The sequence below is a fragment of the Lepus europaeus genome, chromosome 14 (assembly GCF_033115175.1).
Source record: "Lepus europaeus isolate LE1 chromosome 14, mLepTim1.pri, whole genome shotgun sequence".
Taxonomy (NCBI): Eukaryota; Metazoa; Chordata; class Mammalia; order Lagomorpha; family Leporidae; genus Lepus; species Lepus europaeus.
Window position 1 is genome coordinate 93,034,328 of NC_084840.1, and position 25,378 is coordinate 93,059,705.

Here is a 25,378-nt window from a genome sequence, read left to right on the forward strand (position 1 = left end):
TGACCTTGGATGAGGTCCCCGCACCGTGACTTCATCTATGGCGCTTCCTCTCCCGGCTGCCGGAGGAGCCCGAATGAGGGACAGACCCTTCGTGGCAGGGGAAACAAACTCGTCCTCACTGCTGAGGCGACCGGCCTCACAGACACTTCACCACCAACACCTCGCCCCTCAGTTTACCTCTCACGGACGCATCTCCACAGTCCCATTACCGGTGCTGCCATGGAGCCAACCGCTCCCCTCACAAAGCTCCAGGGATACTTCCCGTCAGCTCCCACAGGCCGTAGCCTAGCGACCCAACTGGCAATGGCGTCGGCGACGTCAGAAGATGGAGGCACTGGCGCATGCGCATGAAAACCAGGGTCCCGGAGTGCTCAGCACGCATGTGCAAGCCCCAGGCGGCCCAAACCCAACGGCCGTTGGCGTCACACGGCTGAGGCGTTGGGCGTTTGCGAAGCCGTTGAGGCCACCCTTGCCCAGTGGGAGCGGGTGGCTTCGAGATGCTTCTCTGCCCTCTGCCGTGGCTGCTGGGAGCGTTAGGGGAGGAATGGTGGGCGGGAATTCTACCTCAAACCAAACGTGGGCGGAGACGCTTGGAAGGCCTCTGCACGTGGGAAAAGATGTGTCCCAGGGCAGCAGGAACACCCGGATGTAGCCTCGTCCTGACGAAACTTGCCCCAAAACTCCGATGTCCTCGGCCCTCGTTCTGTTTCCCTTCCCCGCTCCCCCGGACCCCAGCCGATCTCCCTGGAAACGTGGCAGCGGCAACACAAGGCTTTTCATGGTTTCTGACTGCGGCAGTGGGTCATCCAGTGCAAATTTAAAAAGGAGAAACGATATTTTCCATTAGAAGTGAAAAAGCATTTATGCAGGCCTCCTCTTTGGCCCAACCTTACCTGCATGGTTTCTTTATTTTACTTCCATATACTCTATCTGAATCTTTAATCCATGCTGCACTTTGGAAAAATAGTGTACTAGTTAACAATTTTTAAAAATGTATTTTATTCGAGGGTCAGAGAGAGAAGAGAGCTTGCATTTCTCTGTGGCCTCCCCAAATGTCCTCGAACCAGGAACTCCAGTCTCCCACGTGAGACACAACCCATGATCACTGCCACCCAGAATGGAGACCAGAGAAGTTGAGCCAGAACTCAAACCCAGAGCATGCAGGCATCCTAACCCACATCCTAACCACCGGGCCAAACCTACCCAGTTTAAGGCATGTTTTGTGTCTTTAACATTTGGTAGGTATTTGTTCTTGTGTAAATCGTTATACTGTTCTTTATATATGTATCTTTATATATAATATATATATATATTTCATTATTTTTATTGTGGTGGCACACTTTCCCATTTTAATTTTTAAAGGTTATTCTTTTGATACCTGTGAGTTTGTTTTGCAACCAGAATGAAGAATTTTAAGCTACTATTTTGTAACCAGAGAAGAGTTGACAATTTTTAGCAAGTGCCTATTGGAAGATGAACTGGACAGTAGCAACTTCACCAGAAAGTTGTGATGCTGCAGATGCACATGAAAAAAAATCAAGTAAAAGTCAGACAAATGGGCTGTTTTTATTGAAGGGTACGATAATTACAAAAATGTGTAAATATATATTATAGCTATGTTTTCCTCAAATCCCTTTAGCTGGGTTTGTCAGTAATTAATGAATAGGAGTTTTTTTGTTTCCTCTTCATAATTTATCTGTTCCTTTGCTTCACCCACCTAAATCCGTCCCCCCTCCTATATCTACTCACATAGCGACTTTGTGATGTCTGTTGTGTTAATTTCCACAGAAGTTTGTTACAAATATTAAGAGCAGAAAACAATCAAGCCACCCACATACCCCTGTTTGCCAAAGCCTTTGCTTATGCAAAAAGGAGAAGCAATAAAGCACAGCAAAAAGCAAAAGCCAGGGCAGATTTGAATGTACTGGCAGGCCCGCACACAGATCCAACAGCAGAGGGTGGAGGCCTGAATGGAAGAACTTCACACAACTGCTGACCAGTCTTTGACTAACTGCTAGCCTATGCAGACACAGCAGCCACCCCTAGAAACCCAGACTTAAAAATAAGAAAAAACAGAAACCTGAGCAGAGACATCAGTGGCTGGGCACAGCGAGTGCAGATAGATTTCACAGGCTTAATGGAGACAAGTTACTCCTATATACAGAGAAATTTCTGGAAGTTCCTTTATTCTATCAGAATTAAATTTGTATTAGTTTGAAGTAGATTGAGCTAAGATATATATTGTCACCTATACAGATATAATAGCAGAAAAATCAGAGTAATTAAAATGGTACTGAAAAAAGTATTTATTTAAAGCAAAAGGTAGTAAAAACAGAAGAATCTCTTTAGATATGAGAAAATAAATAGTAAAAGGTATAAATTCAACTACATCAATAATATTAAATATGAATGGACACACAACTTAAAAGGCAACAATTACCAGGTGGAATAAAACAAAATATCCATCTGATAAAGGGCTTTCCTTAAAATATAAGATATACAAATGGCCAATAAGCACAGAAGATGGTCAATATTATTATTCACTACAGAAATGTAAATTAAATCCAAGATGACTGAATTAAGGTGAGATTAATTTGGATGAGTGGTGTGAGACCACTTCTTATTGAGTAGAATGACCATAAAAAGGTCATTTAAAAAGGTAGGACATACTGTAAAAGGGAGAAATTGTAATTCCCCTACATTCCTCATTAGAAAATTTGTACATTCACTTTTAGTACAGTTCATTAAATTCTTAAAATGTTCACCACAAATCTGCAAGGTAGAATTTTGAGTGACAGAAATGTTCTAAACCTAAATGTGGTGATGACACACAAAAAAATCTTCAAACTACATACAATGGATGAATTTTATAGTATGTAAATTATATATCAATAAATCCATAAAAATTTAAGACAGAATAGGGGAGACAGGTTTAGGATTATATATATGTGTATATTTGCATATAATTAGAGAGACAGGGAGGGGGAACGCAGGCAGTGATAAAAAATGAAGAAAATGAAAACTGGTCAGTTTTGATCAGTGTTATTTTGGGAGTTTCTTGTATTATTCCAGCGACATTTCTATCAGTTTAAAATTAAATCAAAATTTAAGATTAACCAAAAAAGGTAAAGAATATCCTGATCCTGTAACAAGCTTCCTCTCTAACTACAACCATCTTCTTCAATGAAGACCATATGCATGGCTGGCGCCGTGGCTTAACAGGCTAATCCTCCGCCTAGTGGCGCCGGCACACCGGGTTCTAGTCCCGGTTGGGGCGCCGGATTCTATCCCGGTTGCCCCTCTTCCAGGCCAGCTCTCTGCTATGGCCTGGGAGTGCAGTGGAGAATGGTCCAAGTCCTTAGGCCCTGCACCCACATGGGAGGCCGGGAGAAGCACCTGGCTCCTGGTTTCGGATCAGCATGATGCGCCGGCCACAGCGGCCATTGGAGGGTGAACCAATGGCAAAAAGGAAGACCTTTCTGTCTCTCTCTCTATCTACTCTGCCTGTCAAAAAAAAAAAAAGACCATATGCAGCTTAATTTACTAGAAAATTGTAGGTAGTTTTAATAAAGTCACTTCAAGAATATAATACTGTTGTAAAACCAATACAATGCACTCTAAAATAATTTTATAGAGTCAAATAAAAATTATTTAACAACACGTTCATATTCACAAAACTGGGATGAAAAGTAAATACAATGTTCCATTTCTTTTCTAGGATAATTCAGAAGCACACTTTGAAGGGGACTGAGTTTTGGCTTTTCCTTTTGAAAATAAGCATAATTACACAGTTACTCAGAATGAAATCTGTTACTTATTTAACAAAATACTCTGAAATAAACTCCATTAGAGCTACAGTATTGTTAACATGAAAATGCATGCTGCATTTTTAAAGGATTACAATTGCTTAAATTCTGATTGTATCTCTGTATTTCCAATTCCCTACTTAGATTTTTCTTTAAAACAAACAAACAAACAAACATGTTATATATGGTCAATTTGGAGCATAATTAAGTACATAATAATGAAATATCCAATGGTACATGAAGAAATAGGATTTGCCAGATATCAAACAGTATTATTTCTTTATCAAAGAGAAAAGATACTAACAAGAGATAATGGTAATTTTTCAACAGTTGCAGCCTGCAAATTAAAAATGCTTCCCAGGAGCAAAAGGCACAATTTTTACTCACAACTAGTAACCAGCCATAAAATGATTATTTACTCAACTTAATAACTGATCAACATTTCTCAAGTTGTTTCAATCCTGATTTATTTTTTAAAATATATTTGCTATGGGTGCCTAATTTGCAACAGGTGTCATGAGAAGAACCAAAATTAAATAAATGCGATAAAAGATTGACAAAGTTTTTTCACACCCTTGAATTGTACCAAGTCAAGAAAGGGAGGAAGCATTGCAAAAGGAAACTACTGCAGTGCTACTTGTATTCTTGTGATAAAACCAGCAGTGGATCCCTATCAAGAGAGTTATTATCTCACTTCCAACTTCTTCCCCTCCAGAACAATTTGAATCTCTTTGGCATCCAAAGTCTCATAGGTCAATAAAGCTTCTGCTAGATTCTTATGCTCTTTTGCATGAGTTTTCAAGATATGCTTTGCTCGTTCATACGACTCCTGAAATAGAAAAACAGATGTATAAGAAGTGGAAAATGTAGGGGAGGCAAAATCCATAGGCAATAGGACAAGAAATAAGAACTTTTATGTACATTAAGAGATGTGCATTTTTTTGATTTATAAGTACTATTTTTAAATAAACATTTAAAAACTTGGTAATATGGTATTAACAACATAAATAGTAAGGAAAAGAGAATAAATATTCTGTGAAGGCAGAGACTTCTTCTGGAACACTTTCTAAACCTTTATATTAAACAGGCTTCCCAAAACATTCTTTCAAACTCCTTGAATCAATCAAAACCTGCCTCTTTCCTATAAAGACTGCTTTCCCTAAGGCCTCTCAAGTATCATTTATTCCTCTTAGCCCAGATACTTCTGGGTAAAGAGATGAGGTCTTTGTTCGCATCACCACTTCTAGAACATTACTAACCTACCCTCTTGAGTAAAGCACCATTCCTTTGAAGTAAAAAACAATTTCAGGGACTGCCTTTCCAATACCATTATTGTGCCTTAGGACAAATACTGAATTAGATTCTCCATTCACTCGACTTTGGCACTCAGCTTGTTCTTCCTCTCCATTCAAAGATTTGCCTTAAATAGGCAACTTCAACATCCAAATAGAACATGTAACCAATATTTCCACTAAGTTACAGACCCATATATATGTCCAATTTGAAAACTACATTAAGATGCCTTACATTCAATACATTAAGATGCCTTACATTCAATATGTACAATTCTGAATGATCTACCCAATTCCCAGTCCTAACCCAGCCCAAGTTTAGTCCCAAGTTTCTTCAGTGAATGTCATAACTAGATGACTGCAAGAGACAGAAATCTAGAAAAAACTTTGACTACTCTCTCAACCCTCACATCCAAAACATCACAGAGACATACTATCAATTTTTTTAATTAAAAAAATAAATTTACTGCAATTGAGAGGCAAAGAGAAAGATATAGAGAGATCTACAACTACCTGGGAGCTGGAAATTCAATCCGAGTCTTCTACATGGGTGGCAGGGACCCAACTACTTGAGCCATCCATCATCTGCTGCCTCTCAGGATGTGCAAGTGGGAACAGAACTGGGACTTGAACGCAGGCTCTCAGATATGGGCGGTGGGCACCCCAGCTGGAGTAACTACTGCACCAAATGCTCAAGCCATCAGCTATTTCTTGACCTTGCCTGTAGTTCTACATTCATCACACTGAGCCAAGCATCCACTCTGTCATGCCAGATTACTACAAGAATCCTAACTGATCTCATGGAATTTCCTCTTATACAGTCCTCTACTTCAATCTACTGGACATAGTAACCAAAGAGACTTTTGTATTTGCTTATTTCTTTTGATATTCTTAGCAAATGTACACTGCTGGGCACAAAGTAAGTAATATTTGCGGAATAAATCTATGTCAGAGGGGCCAGCACTGCAGTGTAGTAGGTTAAGCCTCCACCTGCGGCACTGGTATCCCAAACAGGCACTGGCCCAGGAGCTCCACCTTCTGATCCAGCTCTCTACTAAGGGCCTGAGAAAACATTAAAAGATGGCCCAGGTGCTTGGGCCCCTTCACCCACATGGGAGGCCTGGAGGAAGCTCCTGATTCCTGGCTTCAGATCAGCTCAGCTCCAGCCATTGCTGCTGCCATTTGGAGAGTGAACCAGCAGATGGAAGACCTTTCAGTCTCTCCCTCTCCTTGTTTGTAACTATACTTGTCAAATAAAATCTTAAAAAGAAAAGATCTGTATAAGAGTAGGGGAAAAACATGAGTCACAAGACTCAATAAACAATATCCCCTATTCATTTGCTATGGTTGTATAGCTAAAGGAGAAATGACAAGGCAGGTGCTGTGGCATCACAGGTGAAGCTACTGCTTGGGATATCCACATCCTCTATCAGAGTGCTGATTTGAGTCCCAGCTACTTCGCTTCTGATCTAGCTTCCTACTAATGCATCCTGGAAGACAGCAGGAGAGGACTCAAGTGCTTGGGCCCCTGCCACCAATAGAGTTTAGCTTGGCCCAGCCCAGGGCATTTAGGGAATGAACCAGCACATGGAAGATAGTTTCCACCTGCCTTTCATTTAGATGAAAATAAACAAATGTTTATTATAAAAGATAAATATTAAAGGGGCCAGCATTGTGGTGTAGCAGGTAAAGTGGAGGCATCACATATGGGTGCCAGTTTGAGACCTGGCTGCTCCACTTCCAATCCAGCTCTCTGCTATGGCCTGGGAAAGCAGTAGAAGATGGCCCAAGTCCTTTGGCCCCTGTACCCATGTGGGAGATCTGGAGTAAGATCCTGTCTCCTGACTTCAGATTGGTACCACTCCGGCTATTAAGGCCACTTGGGGAATGAACCAGTAGATGGAAGATCTCAAATCTCTCTCTCTCTGCCTCTCTGTAACTATTTCAAATAAAATAAATCTTGAAAAAAAAAAAAAAAAGATAAACATAAAAAACCAAAATATCCTTATATGTTAGTCAAAAACGTCAAGTAGAAGTACATTTTTAAAACCACCAAGATCCAGTTCCTGACCAGAGGTATAACATATGTCGAACATGATTGCAATGATATATCTATTATCTTATAGAATGAGATTTCTAGTGAACAAAGATACTTTAGTTGTCACTTTTGTTGTTGTTGTTGTTTTTGCAAGCCAGAGGAACAGGGAGAGAGTACACACATGGGTGAGCAGGCTGCTATCTTCTAGTTCACTCTCCCAATGCCTGCAATGGCTGGCACTGTGATTAGGGCTGGGACTCTGATGGGATAAAGCCAGTAACAGCAACCAGGAACTGCAAACACAATCCTCATCGCCTAGTGGATGGCAGAAACCAACTACCTGAGCCATCACTGGTGCTTTCCAGAGTCTGCATCAGTGGGAAGCTGGAATCAGGAGTCAGACCAGGGAATTGAACCCACGCACTTCAGTGTAGGGCCTGGAATCTTAAACACTGGGCTAAACACCTGCTCCTTTAGGCACATTATGTCAATCAATGAGCACAGAAAAATATGATCATTACCCTTAAAAGGATTCTTATTTCTTGTTCGATGGCAGATTGAGTTTCAGGACTCAGTTTCCCTGTATCACTGTAAGTCATAACTCCAAGCTAAAAGCAAAGAGAAGAAAGTAATTGAACAGAAAAATCCATAAACATCAAGAAATTTAACAGAGAGAAACTACTTTCCTATAGATCAGGACAAAAATATCATGAGGGCAAGAAATACAATATACAAATGCTCTTGAAAGAACAGAAATTTCATCATTCTTATGAAATTATGAAGATTAGAACAAAAGAGAAAATTTTAATTCTGGTTCTGAGTATTTTCTTAAAAAACCTTGCCAGCTATTCCAAAGCCAGACAGGCAGAATTCAGAGTACAAAAGTGCTTCAAGGAGTCACAGGATAATGTGGAAATATAAAAAACATGGAAAAGGTAAAGAAGGAAGCTCAGAAAGCAGGCTTCTTTATGTCATATCAAAAGGCTCAAGAATTTATGTTGTGTAATCACTTCATTGACTCATGAAATAACAGTTTCTGAGCAGCTAAGAGAACAACATTCAGAATTAAGTATTTAGAATGAAATGGGGAAAGGAAATGCTACCAATTTATAATCAGAACGTTAAAGTCACACATGACACATCATTTGATATATGAAAAGGATTAAAATAATGAATACCTTTTCGCTCATCCCAAATTTGGTGACCATCCGCTTAGCTATCTTAGTTGCATTATCAAAATCACTGGAAGCACCTAAAATATAAAAAGCACAGAACTCAAATCTTAAAAATATCTCCAAACCAACAAACACAATTTGAACTAAAGACATTCTTTAATACAAACCTGTTGTTATATGGTCAGTTCCAAATATAAGCTCCTCTGCCACTCTCCCTCCCATACTGACATCCATTTGTGCAAGCAACTGGGCTCTTGTTTCATTCCACCTGTCATTCTCAGGCAACAGTGACACCTGAACAATTGAAAAATACTTCAGTTGTAACTAAAAACATTCTGATACAGTTCTGTAACTAAAGACATCCTGATAGAGTTCTGAAATAGTTGTACTAAAAACCAGAATTATCATCTAGCTCTCACGATAGTGTTTTAACCCTATCATACTGAAGGCTGAAAGATATTTAATAGTGATGGTAATCAGGTGGTTGATGACAAATCCAGCAATTTAGAAAGGGAAGATTCTTTTAAAAACAAATGGACAACAAAAGGTGGGGGTGGAAGTGCCGTGGTATAGTGGGTAAAGCTGCTGTCTGTAGTGCCGGCCTCTCATATGGGTGCAGGTTTGAGTCTCGGCTGCTCCACTTCCAATCTAGCTCTCTGCTATGGCTGGGGAAAGTAGTGGAGGATGGCCCAATTCCTTGGGCTCCTGCACCTGTATGGGAAACCTAGAAGAAACTCCTGGCTCCTGGCTTCGGAATGGTGTAGCTCCGGCTGTTGAGGCCACCTGCGGAGTCAACCAGCAGATGGAAGACCTCTCTCTCTCTGCCTCTTTAACTCTGCCTTTCAAATAAAATAAGTAAAAATAATGAAAAAAAAAGCAAATGCACATTTCATGAAGAATAGGTGGATAATGCTGGAATAGGACTGTTTTTTCCCCAGCTGCATAAAAATGCTTAAAATACCATATATTGGAAAGACAAGAAGATGAAAACTTGTACTAAATGAGAGAATCTTAGAAAACTATGGAACTAGTACTCACTTTGGCAGCACATATACTAAAACTGGCAAACTATGGAACCAGTCACTACAACATAGAATTTCTCTTTATGGGTAGTAATATAATTAGCATTTAAATTTCATAATACATATAATATCTAAAATACCTAAATATTCTTTATCAGAAAAATTTCACAAGTGTCTGATTTAAAAATGGCTCAGAAGCAAAAAAAAGGAAAGTAGCCTAAAGCTTAGGAAAGGGAGCCAGCACTGTGGCACTGAGGGCTAAGACTCTGCCTGCATGCCAGCTTTCCATGTGGGCACCAGTATGAGTCTTGGCTGCTCTTCTTCTGATCCAACTCTCTGCTATGGCCTGGGAAAGCAGTAGAAAATGGCTGCATCCACATGGGAGACCAGGAGGAAGCTCCTGCCTCCGGATCAACTTAGCTCTGGCTACTGCAGCCATTTGGGGAGCGAACCAGTGGATGGAAGAACTTTCTGTCTCTTCCTTTCTCTGTCTGTAACTACTTCTCAAAGAAATAAAGCTTAAAAAAAAAAAAAAAGATGCCACTTGGGATGCCCACATCCCACACTGGAGTGCTTGGTTCAAGTCTGGGCTACTCGGCTTCCAATCCAGCTTACTGCTAATTGCTCAAGTGTTTGGGTCTCTGCCACACACATGGGAGACTCAAACTGAGATCTGGGTTCCTGGCTTTGGCCTGGTCTAGCCCTGGCTGTTGCAAGCATTTCAGGAATGAACAGCAAATGGAACTCTTCCTCAAATAAATATTAATAAATAAAAATTTATAAAAGCGAAGAAAAAACTTTGAGAAATTTACATGTCCCAGTGTTGGCCCTCGTGGCATGATTGTAGCCTTGTTGATAGGCATCGCGTCTTTTGTGTAATATGCAATGATAGCATGACCTGATTCGTGATATGCTGTGATGGTTTTGTTTTTGTTGTCAATTTCCACACTTCTTCGTTCAGGCCCTAAGATAAAAGTTTAAGTAAAATATGCCATTAGGAAGGTGTCAATAAATAACATTCTCTTTTGCCAAATATCTGGTATGGGATTAACATAAAAAAAGAAGGAACAAAAACCTAATCTCCTTAAAAGTCATTCTTAAAGTAACATAATAATGTTTGCAAGAAATGAGAATTCACTCTATAACACATAAAAACTGTAATAATCTCTAAGTTGCCAAACCAAAACTGTCAATCTTTTTATCAAAAAGGGAAAGTTTAATTCTATTTCTAGAAAATAATTTCCAATTTAATAATAATGTCATCACTAATGTTTATAAGCCAATCTTAGAATTAAAATTGAACACAAAATAAATAAAACGTGCTTCTCATCAACACTGTAAAAGAGGAACCGCATGAGTGTTCTACCGCCACCATTGGAGTAATCAAATAAACTTTAGGACAAGTTTTGTAGGATGCCAAATTGTGTTGCTATTTCACATATATATTTTTCATGCTCCTCTAAACTTATCTTTACAGTCACAAAAACATCTTCTAAGAAAAATAAAAAATACTAATGAATATATTACATATAAACTTGAGTTCTATATCACTGACAATATGGGTATTGTCAAGAATATGTTGCAATGGCATTTGGCTCTTAAATTAGGAACTTGTACACTTAATTAACTGCAAATCTTGAATACCTGGATATTCAAGTTTTAAAGTAAGGTTATGTTAATCACAGCCACAGGCTTTATTTGTCTGAATACATTATTTCCAAAAAGAAAATTTATTCTCTAACACATGAAAAGTATAAAATAGACAGAACATAAAGAGAACCTACCCATCAGAATCTTATCTTTGGAAAATTCTAGTTCCTTCATGGTAACCATTTCTTTTCCATCAACAGCTGCCTTTAAAGCAGCTTGGTTCACAAGATTCTCCAGCTCTGCTCCAGAAAAACCAACAGTACCTCGAGCTATGATTTCGGGATCAACAGCTACGTGAAAACAGAACACAGCACTAAAAGTCCAAAACAGCTCACATTCCAAATGAAGAGGAAAAAAAAAAGCACTGATTATTCTAGAGTATAATTTAATATACTTATCTAAAAACTCAAATTTATCAGAATTCTTAGAGAAAGTGCTAAAACATGCCATTGGAACTGGCATTGGGACAAATCACAAAAGTTTTTAAATTTTAAAAGACTGTGAAAAACAAAGAAAGTAGTATATGATATGAATTAGAAATTTCAAATATGACCTATATTCTTACTAGCCTAACCATTAACAGAAAAGTAATACTCAAGACAACGCTCTGTTCCCTGAAATTCATCTTCTAATACTTTGGACACAAGAGCTCCTACAGGGAACAAATGTAGCTTTGCCAATTGATTCAGTGATCTTCGAAAATACGCAGCTGTAGTAGCTTTAGTAACTACTCAAGTTGGGACACAAGAGTTCCATGTGTTTTGCTTTAGAGATTGCTTTTCTCCCTTTTGATTTCAAGCTGATGTTAAATTATTGTTCCTGGGGCTTCTTCTGTTGCTTTCCATTTTCCATTCATCTATATAAAATCTATAAATGCATTCATCTTCAAATATTATGCACGAATAAAGAAAACCTTCCTGGACTCGGAATTCAAAATGACAGATTCTCCTGGATATGCAATAGTTAAGAAAAGGACTTTCAAAAGGATGTATATAAAGAAGAAAAAGACACATAAATGAATTGGTCTTTCAAGACATTCACTAAATGAAGACTATAGAGGATGGATCTAATACCAATTTATAGAGATAATAATATTTGTATTACAGAATTACACTTACACTGATCAAACTTGATCTTATTGAGATACCATTTCAAAATTTCTGTTCGACCTTTCACATCTGGCCTTGGAACTGTAACTTGCATGTCAAAACGACCAGGACGTATTAAGGCACTGGAGGAAGAATGCAGAAGGAAAATACGTATTAATAAGCTGACTATGCAAAAGTTGAAGTTAACCAGGACTGACACAGAAAACATGTGATGGGAAGACAATGGCAGTCATAGATTAGACAGGAGTTTTAAACATAAATGTTGATATGGTTTATTTTAAAACATGGCTTCAATAACAGTCTCAAAAACTAGAGGGTACAAGAAAGATCCATTTAGATGTGAGTGTGCACTCAGGTAGCATACACTCACAGAAAACAAAACATGCAAGCAAGTAAAGTCAACCAAGGAACAAACAACATCAGACTGTCAGAAGAACAACATACTCATCTCAATATTTAATTATAAGCTAAAGCTAATTTTAACAATGCACTAAATTTTACTTTTAAAATGTTCTCCACCTAAAGACTTTGGTGATATATATATATATATGATATCTATATCACCTAAAAATTTTGGTGATATATATATAATATATATATTACATAATATATATATATAAATATTTTAACAGCTTTATAGAGATTTGGTTCACATGATGCAGATTTTTAAGTGGAGCATTTTCTAATATATTCAGAGATGGGGTTAGCACTTTGGCATAGAAGGTTAAGCCTCTGCCTGCAGTGCTGGCATCCCATGTGGGTACCAGTTCAAGTCCCAGTTGCTCCATTTCTGATTCAACTCTCTGCTAATGCACCTGGGAAAGCAGCAGAGGACAGCCCAAGTACCTGGGCCCCTGTACTACGTGGGAGGCCCAGAAGAAGCTCCTGGCTCCTGGCTTCAGCCTGGCCCAACCCCATAGCTGTTGTGGCCATTTGGGGAGTAAACCAGGGAGCAGAAGATCTCTCTTTCCTTCTCTGTATCTCTGCCTTTCAAATAAGAAAATCAATCTTAAAAAAAAAAAAAAAAATACATTCAGAGATGTGCAAACATCACCTTAATCTAATTTTAGAATATTCTTATCCTCACAAAAAGAAATTCAATACTTTTTGTTAGTCACTTCACACTCTCCCTAGCCTCTGGCAATCAGTAATTTGTCTTTGTGGATTTGATTGCCTTAGACATTGCCCATAAGCAGATTTATGTGAAATCATACAATGTGATTTTTTCTGATGGACTTCTTTACAGAATATAGCAAAAAAACAGTACTTGACAAAAATTTTCTCTTAATACTTACTTATCTAATGCCTCTGGGAAGTTTGTAGCTCCTATGATGATAACCCCTTCATTGGGTTTAAAACTATTTAGGGAAAAAGAGAAGCTCTTCACTGAAAATTGAAGTGTAGCACACATAGTCACATAACAATAATCTATAAAAATCTGTTTATAATTAATCTGAATAACAGCCAAGGAAACAGATAAATCACTGATTATCTGTGTTAATCACCTTCACAATCTCTTGATCTGCTTAGGAAAAACCAACTTGATAAAAAGCTTGGATGTCAGATTAAGTTTTTAAAAAGTATTTTCAATTTTACAAAGTGAAATTATTTGCTCCTAGAATCCTATTTGGTTCCAAAATATCTTATATTGACTTTACAATAATACTTCACTCAAAGTGACCTCTTATTTTTGTTACAAGCTAATGGCAGTTGGCCGGTGCCACAGCTCACTTGGCTGATCGTCCGCCTGTGGCGCCGGCACCCCAGGTTCTAGTCCCAGTTGGGGTGCCAGTTCTGTCCCGGTTGCTCCTCTTCCAGTCCAGCTCTCTGCTGTGGCCCAGGAGGGCAGTGGAGGATGGCCCAAGTGCCTGGGCCCCGCACCCGCATGGGAGACCAGGAGGAAGCACCTGGCTCCTGGCTTCGAATCAGTGTAGCGTGCCAATCGCGACGGCCATTTGGGGGGTGAATCAACGGAAAAGGAAGACCTTTCTCTCTGTCTCTCTCTAACTCTGCTGTCAAGCAACAACAACAACAACAAAAACACACACACAAAAAGTTGATGTCAGCTTTAAATCTATACAATACTCAAAACCTGACTATCAGCCGGCGCCGCGGCTCACTAGGCTAATCCTCTGCCTTGCAGCGCCGGCACACCGGGTTCTAGTCCCGGTCGGGGCACCGATCCTGTCCCGGTTGCCCCTCTTCCAGGCCAGCTCTCTGCTGTGGCCAGGGAGTGCAGTGGAGGATGGCCCAAGTGCTTGGGCCCTGCACCCCATGGGAGACCAGGAGAAGCACCTGGCTCCTGCCATCGGATCAGCGCGGTGCGCCAGCGGCAGCGCGCCTACCGCGGCGGCCACTGGAGGGTGAACCAACAGCAAAAGGAAGACCTTTCTCTCTGTCTCTCTCTCACTGTCCACTCTGCCTGTCAAAAAAAATAAATAAATAAAAATAAAACAAAAAAACAAAAAAACAAAAAAAAAAAAAACCTGACTATTCATATACCATGTAGGGACCAGCATATTCCTATTTCTTTAAGTAAATTACTAGTTTCAGCTTAAACCATTGCTTTACTCTTGTAAGTATAATAACTAAAGAAGGTATAAATATCACAAATTAAAAAGCTGAGTGATACATCAAATATCCAATTAGTTAATGGTAGCAATACAACACTGAGAGAAAAGGTTGCCTTGACTTTTTGCATAAGAGACTACTCTGTTGCTTGTACACATTAAGTTTTCCTACTTCGAGAATGTTACCAAATGCTTTATAGGAACGATTTGTACAAGATCAAGTGTACATGTAACAAATGCTGGGAGGCATCTGTTATTACAAACAATGTTTAAAATTTTTAAAAATCCTTATTTTTAAGATATATCATCATATTCCACAGATATAGAAATATACATTTACCCATCCATTTCAGCAAGAAGTTGATTTATAGTCTGCCTTGAGTATGGATGCATTGGAGATTCAATTCTCTTCCCACCAACAGAATCTAATTCATCAATAAATATAACACAAGGAGCATTTGCTTTTGCTTCCCCTAAGAAAATGGGAAAGATGGCAAGAAATCAACATTTTTTAAACAAAATCACAGAAATATTGAAAATGTATAAGATTGTCAAAAGCAAAAAATAAAAAAAATAGGTCCCGATTTAAAGATCAGGCTGGATGCAGGGGAAATAATATCAAAGAAAATGATATAAGATATAAATAATTGGGCATTTATTCTCCCTAGCTATAACAAATAAATATAAATAATCAAATTTGAAGCTAATTACTCTTTAATTATATAACATAGACTTGATGAATAAAATGACAAAAACGAAGAACTTTTCGGCAGCCTTCAATTCCTCTTGCACTTCCACTAGCTCTTCTCCTGACTGCATTTGAAAAAATAATATTTTAACTCATATATTAAATCACCTGAAATCACAACACCACAATGGCCCTTTCAGCTGACTATCACAAGCAATTGGCAAAGCCAGGGTAGAAAACAGTCTTCGCCTAAAATTGATTAAATTTAGTATTGTAGGAAAGATACATCAAAACTTACTAAAAAGGTTTCTGATACGGCTAGCTCCCACACCCACAAACATTTCATCAAATTCTGATCCAGAAGCATAATAAAAAGGAACATCAGCTTCTCCTGCCACCGCTCGGGCAAGAAGTGTCTTTCCTGTCCCCGGTGGTCCAACTAAAAGAATTCCTAAAAGAAAAAGTAAACAAGAAAAATTCAAGTTTTGGTTAAAAAACACCACTTGCTTTGAATCTAATAAAATAGTTATTTATATAATTTTGAGGCTGAAGGAACACCAAAGATCAGTATATTTTGAAATACAGCAAGGGCCGGCGCTTGGCGTAGTGGGCTAAGCCTCCACCTGCAGTGCTGGCATCCCATATGGGTGCCGATTCAAGTCCCAGCAGCTCCTCTTCCAATCCAGCTCTCTGCTATGGCCTGGGACAGCAGTGGAAGGTGGCCCAAGTGCTTGGGACCCTGCACGCACGTGAACGACTTGGAAGAAGCTCCTGGTTCCTAGTTTCAGATTGGCCCAGCAATGGCCACTGCAGCCTTTTGGGGAGTGAATGGAAGTGATGGAATGGAGTGGATGGAAAACCTTTGTCTCTCCCTCTCTCTGTCTGTAACTCTACCTCTCAAATAAATAAATAAAATTTTAAAAAAAAAGATAAAAAAAGAAATATAGCAAAACATATTTGTCTCTGCTAATTTTCCAATATCATTTATGTGTTGTCTACATATCAACACATACAGGAAGAAAGAATCTTGGGGCCAAGCAATATAAACCCACTTATCATTAAGCAACTTAGACAAAATTCACATAAAAAAGATTAAAAGACAAGCAAATGCCATGCATGTCTGACTTGTTGCTTCCCAACAGAAAAACATTAATTAGAAAATTCTAGACACTTTTGGTTAAGTACAAAAAAAGTCTGGATAGTACATGATATTAAAGAAATGGTATTAACTTTTCTTTGGTGAGATAAATTATTGCTTACGTTGTTTGTTAAGACAATGTTCTTATTCTTAAAAGATGGATTCCTAAGTAGGCAAAAAGTAGTTGCTGTATAGTGTCCTTTTAAATGTTAGGGCATGAAAAATACAGACACACATACATACAGAGAAAAGCAAACATCAGAATATATTAACTATTGTGCTTATGTGGACAGTAAAATGGTACTTCAAAAAGTTAATAAAAACTGGAATTGAAAGATTTTATTTTGTTGCAAAAACATTTTGAAATCCATGCATGTAAGTATATGGACATTTACATACTACTCTTTCAAGCTTTTCCAAATGTTTGGAATTTTCATGATGCCCCGAAATTTTTCACAGTAAGTAGGACAAAGGAATTCCCTGATTTATGTAACTTTTTTGTAAACATAGACTACATTTAAAAAGGCAATAAAGCTTTTTACATTACAACATTTTTTAAAAAGCTCAAAAAAAGCTTTAAGACTATCCTAGGATTGCCATGTTCTAGTTATTTTTAACTGGCTTTAGTCAATACAAATCATAGTATTAACTTCTGTAGATTGATTATATGCTGGATTTTTCTACAAACTTCAAGTTACTACTTGTGATTAGAAAAAGGAAGAGTATAACTACTTCTATGGTTTATAAATACTCACTCTATGACGTCATATATGGATTTAATAAACGCACCCTAAATGAGCAAAGGTTCATGCTGACATTCTGCTGAACTCTCTGTAGAGATACTTGGCAGTATAAAAAATGTCTTAAAGAGGTGTGCTTCGGCCAGTGCCGCGGCTCAATAGGCTAATCCTCCGCCTTGCGGCGCCGGCACACCGGGTTCTAGTCCCGGTCGCCCCTCTTCCAGGCCAGCTCTCTGCTGTGGCCAGGGAGTGCAGTGGAGGATGGCCCAAGTGCTTGGGCCCTGCACCCCATGGGAGACCAGGAGAAGCACCTGGATCCTGCCATCGGATCAGCGCGGTGCGCCGGCAGCAGCGCGCCTACCGCGGCGGCCATTGGAGGGTGAACCAACGGCAAAAAGGAAGACCTTTCTCTCTGTCTCTCTCTCACTGTCCACTCTGCCTGTCAAAAATAAATAAATAAATAAACAAATAAATAAATGAAAAAATAGGGGCCGGCACCGTGGCTCACTAGGTTAATCCTCCGCCTGTGGCACTGGCATCCCATATAGTTGCCAGATTCTAGTACCGGCTGCTCCTCTTCCAGTCCAGCTCTCTGCTATGGCCCGGGAAGGCAGTGGAGGATGGCCCAAGTGCTTGGGCCCTGCACCCACATGGGAGACCAGGAGGAGGCACCTGGCTCCTGGCTTCGGACAGGCATAGCTCCGGCCGTGGCCATTTGGGGGGTGAACCAACGGAAGGAAGACCTTTCTCTCTCTCTCTGTCTCTCTCTCTCACTGTATCTAACTCTATCTGTCAAATAAAAAAAATAAAAATAAAATAAATGAAAAAACAAAATGCTTTGTGTGATCCTGGATTGGAGCCTGCAGAGGAAGCAAGGCAGTGGCAACACTGGACAGACACTACCAAGAATCTATTGGAAAAAATGCTGAAATTTGGAGATGATATATAAATTAGATAATAATTTTGTATTCAGTTAAATTTCTTGATGGTTAGAAAAAGACATGTACGTAAAGAGATAAAGTAAATAAAAAATGGAACAAAATGCTAGAAACTACCGAGTCTAGGTTAACATGGTACAAGGAGAACAGTCTTTGTACTATTCTTACAACTTAAAGTTTCAAATTACATACAAATGTTAAGTTATAAAAATGTTACAGAACTGTATGTTGAGAATGAGTACATATTTTGGAAATTAACAATTAAAAAACAAATTTTGATCAGCTCAAATCTGATGAAAATTGAATGAGTAATATATTAATAGTTTTTTTTACATTAATTCCTGATAAAAGAAAGATATCTTACCTTTTGGAAGTTTACCGCCAAGCACAGTAAATTTCTGTGGATTCTTCAAGAACTCAACAACTTCCTGTAATTCTTGTTTGGCTTCCTCCACCTACAGTGACACAATTTAGCAAATAATTTTAAATAATGACTTGAATTGGTTAGATTATCCAGGATTCCTCTTTGAAAATCATAAATTTAATTTGCATATTAACTTGGCCTTCTTTTTGTTCCAGTGATAAAAGTGCAGAAAAATGACCCATTTTAGTTTCTCATAATCCTTGTTTCCAGTTCTGCAGAGTCACCGTATGTGCCAACAAAAATCACTGTAAATCAACTTCTCAGTGAGCAGAGAAGTACTTTGGGCAGAATTAAATATGAGCTACTGGAGAGCAACATGGTAAAACATCAAGCAGAGGTGGGCGTTGTAGTAAGCAGATCAAGCTATTGCATCCATATGGGAGTGACAGTTTGAGTCCCAGCTACTCTACCTCCAACCCAGCTGGGCAAGAGAAATCCTCTCTTGAGGAACATAGGATCTACTGAGAGGGGTGGGCATTTAGCCTAAGGGAAGCTGGCTGGGCTGCTCATCTCCCATCTGGGAGTGCCTCGGTTCAAATCCTGGCTCTGTTCCCAATTCCAGCTGCCTGCTAATGTGTACCCTGGGAGCCAGCAAGTGATGGCTCAAGTAGTTGGGTTCCTGCCACCTATGTGGGAGACCTGGATTGAATTTCCCAGATTCTGGTTTTGGCCTGATCCAGCCCCAGGCACTGCAGGTATCTGGGGAGTTAACTAGTAGATATGAGGCAGTGGAAGAGAGAGAACTCCTTTAAAAAAAAAAAAAAAAAAAAAAGATTTAGGAGATCACATTGAAGTATAGCAGATAAAGACACCACCTGTGATGCCTACATGCCATACAGGCACCAGCACAAAACATTTTTGAACTCCAAGCAGTTTTCCTACTATTTGTGCATTTTTCCATGAATTTCTGAAGATCTCTCATATGCCTGAATTTCAATTTTTTTGCACTACATTTATCTTTTAATTCCATTTTCCATGAACTTTTTGAAATGTCCTTGTATCAAAAGAAAAAAGTATATGTAAAGAATTAGAGCAGATAAAACATAATCATATAATCAGCCTCTTCAGTGTTTGGAAAAATCCTTGGGTCATGTACTTCAAGTCTTTCCTGCAAGAGCAACTGCTTCCAAAACATTCCTGAACAACAATTTACCTGGCCTGTAGAGTCCTCAGAATCAAACAGAATGTAGCAGATATAGTAGCAATAATATCAAAGCATAGAGCACAGACAAGAACATAGTGTGGGGTCTATGTTTCTAGAATTCATATTTGAAAGAGATAAAATGATTAGAACAAAATACATGGGTCGACTAATTCCAAACTTCAAGTGGGCCCATGGGTCACATTTTCCTAATCACCCATTCTTCCACAGTTTCATCATAACTTCTCCACAAAGCACTCATCCTCCTCTTCCACTCATAAAATCAGCTGATGATTTTGATTCTGAATTTCAAAATCAAGTAACTTCCCTAACCCGCTACATACCAGTTTCCTAACATTTTAATTTTATTTCCTGTTATGATACAACAAATTATCTGTGCTCCCCCTTTCAAATGAAATTCAAGAATTGTTTGTGATCACCTATTCCATTTCATCACCTTCCACTATATTCCACTGCATACAGGATACTCTGAAATCTTCCTTATCAAGTACACCAGTGGCCTCCCCATTAATACATCTAATAATGGTCAATTTTCACTTGACCCATCACATAAGCAGTTCACTCTGTCAACATCCAAATATTTTCTTCTAGTACATTGTCCTCACCTGGCAGCTCCTTCTCAGTCTTCCTACCTGGTTCCTCTTCTCTATCCTGTTATCCTTAGAGTGCCCTAAGCTCAGTACCTAGACCTCTTCTCGTTTCTGGTTACACAAACTCCTCTGGTGATCTCATCCAAACATACGAACTTAATCTACGTAAAATGTAAACTCTTAAATGTCTAATTCTAGTTCTCACCTCTCCCATAACTGCAAAATGATATACCCAAGGGCTGACTCAACATTTTCATTTGGATATCTCCCAATTTATATGCCCTAAACTAAATTTCTAAACTTTGTCCACCACATCTTCTGTACTCTTGGCCTTTTTTATCTCAGAAAAGGGCAAGTTCATTCTTCTATTTGCTCAGACTCAAAATCTTGTGGTTGTTCCTGACTCATCTTTCTCCCACACCCTACATTCCACTCAGAAAATCCTGTTGGTTCTAACTTCAAATAGGTATCCAAAATCTACCTACATCATACTGACTCCACCGCAACAACGTCGAGCTAAGCCTCCTCTTTCGCTTGGACTGCTGTAACAGCCTGTTATCTCCCTTTGCCTCACGATTTCCTCAACACAGCAACCAAACTGCTCTCATTAAATTCTAAGTCAAATCATCCGGCTCTTCTGTTCAAAATCCTTCAATGGCTCCTACTTTCTCAGAGTAAAGCCAGTCTTCATTATGGCATCTAACATTATGCACTCCCTGACCTCATCTCCCAGTATTTTACTACAATCACACCCTAAACACCACTGAAAAGTGAACGCCCAGTCCTCTTTATCTTGCACTCTTTTACCCTACCACACTTTTTATTACCTTTTAACATACTCTTATTTTTTAATACCATCATCCAGTTACTGCTTTTAAAATTTAAACTCCACAAAGACAGGAACTTATTCTACCTCAGCACCTAAAATAGGGAACTTAGACATTAAGTATTGTAAAACGAATTAATTAAGGATAAACTAGCACATTCTACTCATTAAAGAAATAGATATTGTCTAATATGTTTCAGATTCTAGAGTTACAAAGATCCCTAAGAGGAACAGTTTCAATAGTACCAATTATTAAACTATCTGCTATACGCCAAGCATATCAATTACCTGTCGGAGTCTAAAGTAATTTGCTCAAAGTCACAGAGCCAGTAAGTAAAAAGATGAATTTGAAACTTTAGTCTGGTTGATTCTGAAGTTTGTATTCATTCCACTACAGCACAATGTTCCTCAAACCAATACAAACTCCCATTATGAAACAAGATTTGATCTTCTACAACTATCATTTACCCCAAAATATAAAGTCTCTAATACTTTTGGATGTGATGATGAAATTCCAGAATAACCACTAAACCGAAATGCTGACCTTCTGTAGAATTTCAGTTAGATAATGTGTGAAGTGGGAAAAGAAATGGTCACTTACTCCTTTAACATGTTCAAAGGTGACATTTTTCATCTGAACGGGATCTACTGCAGAATCAAGCCCTGTTGTTGTCCGGAAGCGGACTAAAGAGAAGAAAAGAAATGTTGTGTTTCATAGATTAATAAAATCCTAACCACTCTACTTTTTAGATGTAAGAAATTTCAACCTAGGAAAATTAAATATCCAAGAGATTTAGTAAGTTCACACACATCAAATCAGAGTGAGAAGTAGAAACTACATCCTATGGATTTCTAGACTATGGTCACAGAATTATCAGAGTTTTAGCTCACATTAAAAAGATACACCTGAACTTTCTAGTTAAAATTAGGAATTGTTTTCCTCTTCTTGTAAGATCTAATAATAAAAATCTTAAATCAATGTTTCTCAAACTTCAGTGTGGATAAAAAGCACTGGGTAAAGTGGCACAGGAACACAGATAATTTGCATTCTTTTTTTGTTCTTTTCCAGAGTTATTTATTGGGGCCAGCCCTGTAGCATAGTGGATACAGATGCCGCCTGCAGTGCCAGCATCCCATATGGGTGCCAGTTCGAGTCCCAGCTGCTCCACTTCTGATCCAGCTCTCTGCTATGGCCTGGGAAAGCAGTAGAAGATGGCCCAAGTCCTTGGGCCCCTGCACCCATGTGGGAGACCAGGAAGAAGCTTCTGGCTTCGGACTGGCCCAGCTCAGGTCATTGCGGCCATTTGGGGGATGAACCAGCAGATGGAAGACCTTCTCTCTCTGCCTCTGCCTCTCTGTAACTCTGCTGTTCAAATAATAAGTAAAATAAATCTTTAAAAAAATGATGCTTATAGGGCCAGTGCCGTGGCACAGTAGGCTAAGCTCCCATCTGTGGCACAGGCATCCCATAGGGGCACCAGTTCGTGTCCCAGCTGCTCCTCTTCCAATCCAGCTCTCTGCTATGGCCTGGGAAAGCAGCAGCAGAAGGCCCAGGTGCTTGGGCCCTTGCACCAGCATGGGAGGCCCAGAAGCTCCAGGCTTCTGGCTTCAGATTGACTCAACTCTGTCCGTCATGACCATTTGGGGAGTGAACCAGCAGATGGACGGAAGACCTTTCTCTGTCTCTCCCTCTGTAACTCTACCTCTCAAATAAATAGATACTTAACAGATTATTCTACTTTTCAAGATAATCTTCCTGTGATATGTTACTACTTGCCCTCAAATGATACATCAATAATGAGATTATTACATATAAGAAAGACATAAAAAGTGTGATAGGATAGTAAAATATTTGAGATCAACTTTGGGGAACTATGGTAAAGTTTTCTTAAATCGTTCCGGCTTGTATAAAAACTTACAAACAGGCCGGCGCCGCGGCTCACTAGGCTAATCCTCCACCTTGCGGCGCCAGCACACCGGGTTCTAGTCCCGGTCGGGGCACCGATCCTGTCCCGGTTGCCCCTCTTCCAGGCCAGCTCTCTGCTGTGGCCAGGGAGTGCAGTGGAGGATGGCCCAGGTCCTTGGGCCCTGCACCCCATGGGAGACCAGGAGAAGCACCTGGCTCCTGCCATCGGATCAGCGCGGTGCGCCGGCCGCAGCGCGCTACCGCGGCGGCCATTGGAGGGTGAACCAACGGCAACAGGAAGACCTTTCTCTCTGTCTCTCTCTCTCTCTCACTGTCCACTCTGCCTGTCAAAAAAAAAAAAAAAAAAAAAAAAAAAAAAAAAAAACTTACAAACAAGAGCCGTTATAAGTAAGTAAACAAAGCAATTTCTAATTTCCTCAGAGGAGGACAAAAACACTGTTATTAATAAAGTGAAATTTATTTGGAATGCAGAGACAGAAAGAGATCTGCCATCTGCCTGTTCACTCTTCAAACACCTGCAACAGTCAGAGCTGGGCCGAGCCGAAGCCTGGAGCTGAGAACTCAGTACAGGTCTCCCATGTGGCGGGCAGGGACGTAACGACTTGCACCTTTACCTGCTGCCTCTCATGTTGTACATTAGTAGGAAGCTGGAATCAGGAGCAGAGCTGGGACTAGAACCCAGGCACTCTGACATGTTACCCAGGCTTCCCAAGTGGTATCTTAGTGCTATTCCAAATGCATAAGTAAGTAGAAAAAATACAGGGCTAAAAAGAAATGCTTAACACATCAAAAACATACTCAAGTCAACAGAACAAAATTTAAAACATTAGTTGGGGAATGAATGGACAATAGTTTTAGCCTACTAAATCATTTTTAAAGTATATAGATTTTTAATCATAAGAATACAGAACACAGGGTAAAGCAAAATTGTAGCTGAAAAAGTAATTCAGACCACTTAAACCTGACATCATCATTTCATTTTAGAGCAGCAACATGAAAAAAATGGGACTCATTTAAAGTAATTTTAAGAGAAAAATTCAGATTATTAAGCTATCTTTGAAACAGAGGATTTTTTTCACTTTGTATTTCTATTATGACTATAATTTTTTAATTTTATAATTGGAAAGGTGTCATTTCCTAAAAATCTGATAAATAAACTATTACTAGGAATCAAAGGCCTAGATTGTAAAACCATAAACATTAATGTTCTCTTTCTCTAAATCTTAAGACTAAACATGAATAGGAAATGAATATTTAAAGAAATCTATCGACAAATGTTAGGGCTGACATTTGCCCTAGCACTGAAGATGCCGATTAGGATGCCCATGTTGCCTGGATTTAACCCCCAGGCATGGCTCATGATTCCAGTTTCTTGGTAATGCAAACTTGAAGGCAGCAGTTGACCTAAGTAGTTGAGTTCCTGGCTCTTGGCTTCAGTAACCCCAGCTTCTGCAGGGACTTGGAGAGTAAGCCAGTGGATGTGAGCTCACTTTGTCCTTGTCCTCTCTCATAAATCAAATTAATAAGTGAGAAAAAGTTTTAGAAATATTAAGTCTGATAAATAAAAAACAGCCTTTACCAGATAGAAATGGGTTTTTTAACAGTCCATAAATGCCAAATAGCAGCAGAACAAAGAGAATCAGGCGAGTTCGCCTGAGGGAATCTGCAAGGGAAAGAAAAAGCCTTCAATCAAATGACATTGAGATATGACAGCTCAATAAAATGCAAATATTAATTACTGTTGATGATTGTATTATATCACACACAATTTTGGAATCTAGCATTCTTTTGCACAATAATTATAATATCCTTCAGCACCCTGCTTCATAAGCCAAGCAGTCTGTCCTTGACTTGTTTATTCTTGAGAAAATGAAACTGCCAAAAATATTTGCATTTCCACACAGCTTAAGTTACAAATATAGCGGAATACAACCAATGGAAAAAAAACAGACTTTCAAAAAAGTACCTACACTAACCTAACTGAAGGACTATGACTTCCATTCAGTCATTCTTTCCAGAGAGGGACTGCGTCCAGTCAACTTACCATTGGTTTTCTGAGTCAGCGCTTGAGCTTTCAGAAAACCCTCCGCAAAACCTGTTTTAAATGCATCCTGGTGAGCTTCAGGTATGTTTTTGGTTTTCATGAGTTTGTCCAAACTTTCAACATCTGATCCCCTGTCCCGCAAAAGAAACCCCTAAGTACACAAACAACATATCATTATTGGTTGACTTCTTAGATAGTAACACTCTACAACAATATTGTGACCACTCATACACATAAAA

General features: G+C 39.1%; 1 protein-coding gene across 1 annotated transcript in view; it reads right to left on the minus strand.

The window, feature by feature from the left end:
* Positions 1-2,288: 2,288 nt before the first annotated feature.
* Positions 2,289-25,378, minus strand: part of YME1L1 (YME1 like 1 ATPase) — a 46,752-nt gene continuing 23,662 nt past the window's right edge. Inside the window, exons 6-19 of the mRNA XM_062211143.1 lie at positions 25,140-25,290; positions 24,675-24,758; positions 21,770-21,852; positions 18,531-18,621; positions 15,649-15,801; positions 15,003-15,135; positions 13,388-13,450; positions 12,102-12,214; positions 11,118-11,273; positions 10,146-10,297; positions 8,479-8,605; positions 8,315-8,388; positions 7,658-7,744; positions 2,289-4,635 (exon numbers count right to left, since the gene is read on the minus strand). Of these exons, the coding sequence (XP_062067127.1) occupies positions 4,492-4,635; positions 7,658-7,744; positions 8,315-8,388; positions 8,479-8,605; positions 10,146-10,297; positions 11,118-11,273; positions 12,102-12,214; positions 13,388-13,450; positions 15,003-15,135; positions 15,649-15,801; positions 18,531-18,621; positions 21,770-21,852; positions 24,675-24,758; positions 25,140-25,290 (1,611 nt within the window). The 3' untranslated portion in view covers positions 2,289-4,491. The remainder of the gene's footprint in view (positions 4,636-7,657; positions 7,745-8,314; positions 8,389-8,478; positions 8,606-10,145; positions 10,298-11,117; positions 11,274-12,101; positions 12,215-13,387; positions 13,451-15,002; positions 15,136-15,648; positions 15,802-18,530; positions 18,622-21,769; positions 21,853-24,674; positions 24,759-25,139; positions 25,291-25,378) is intronic.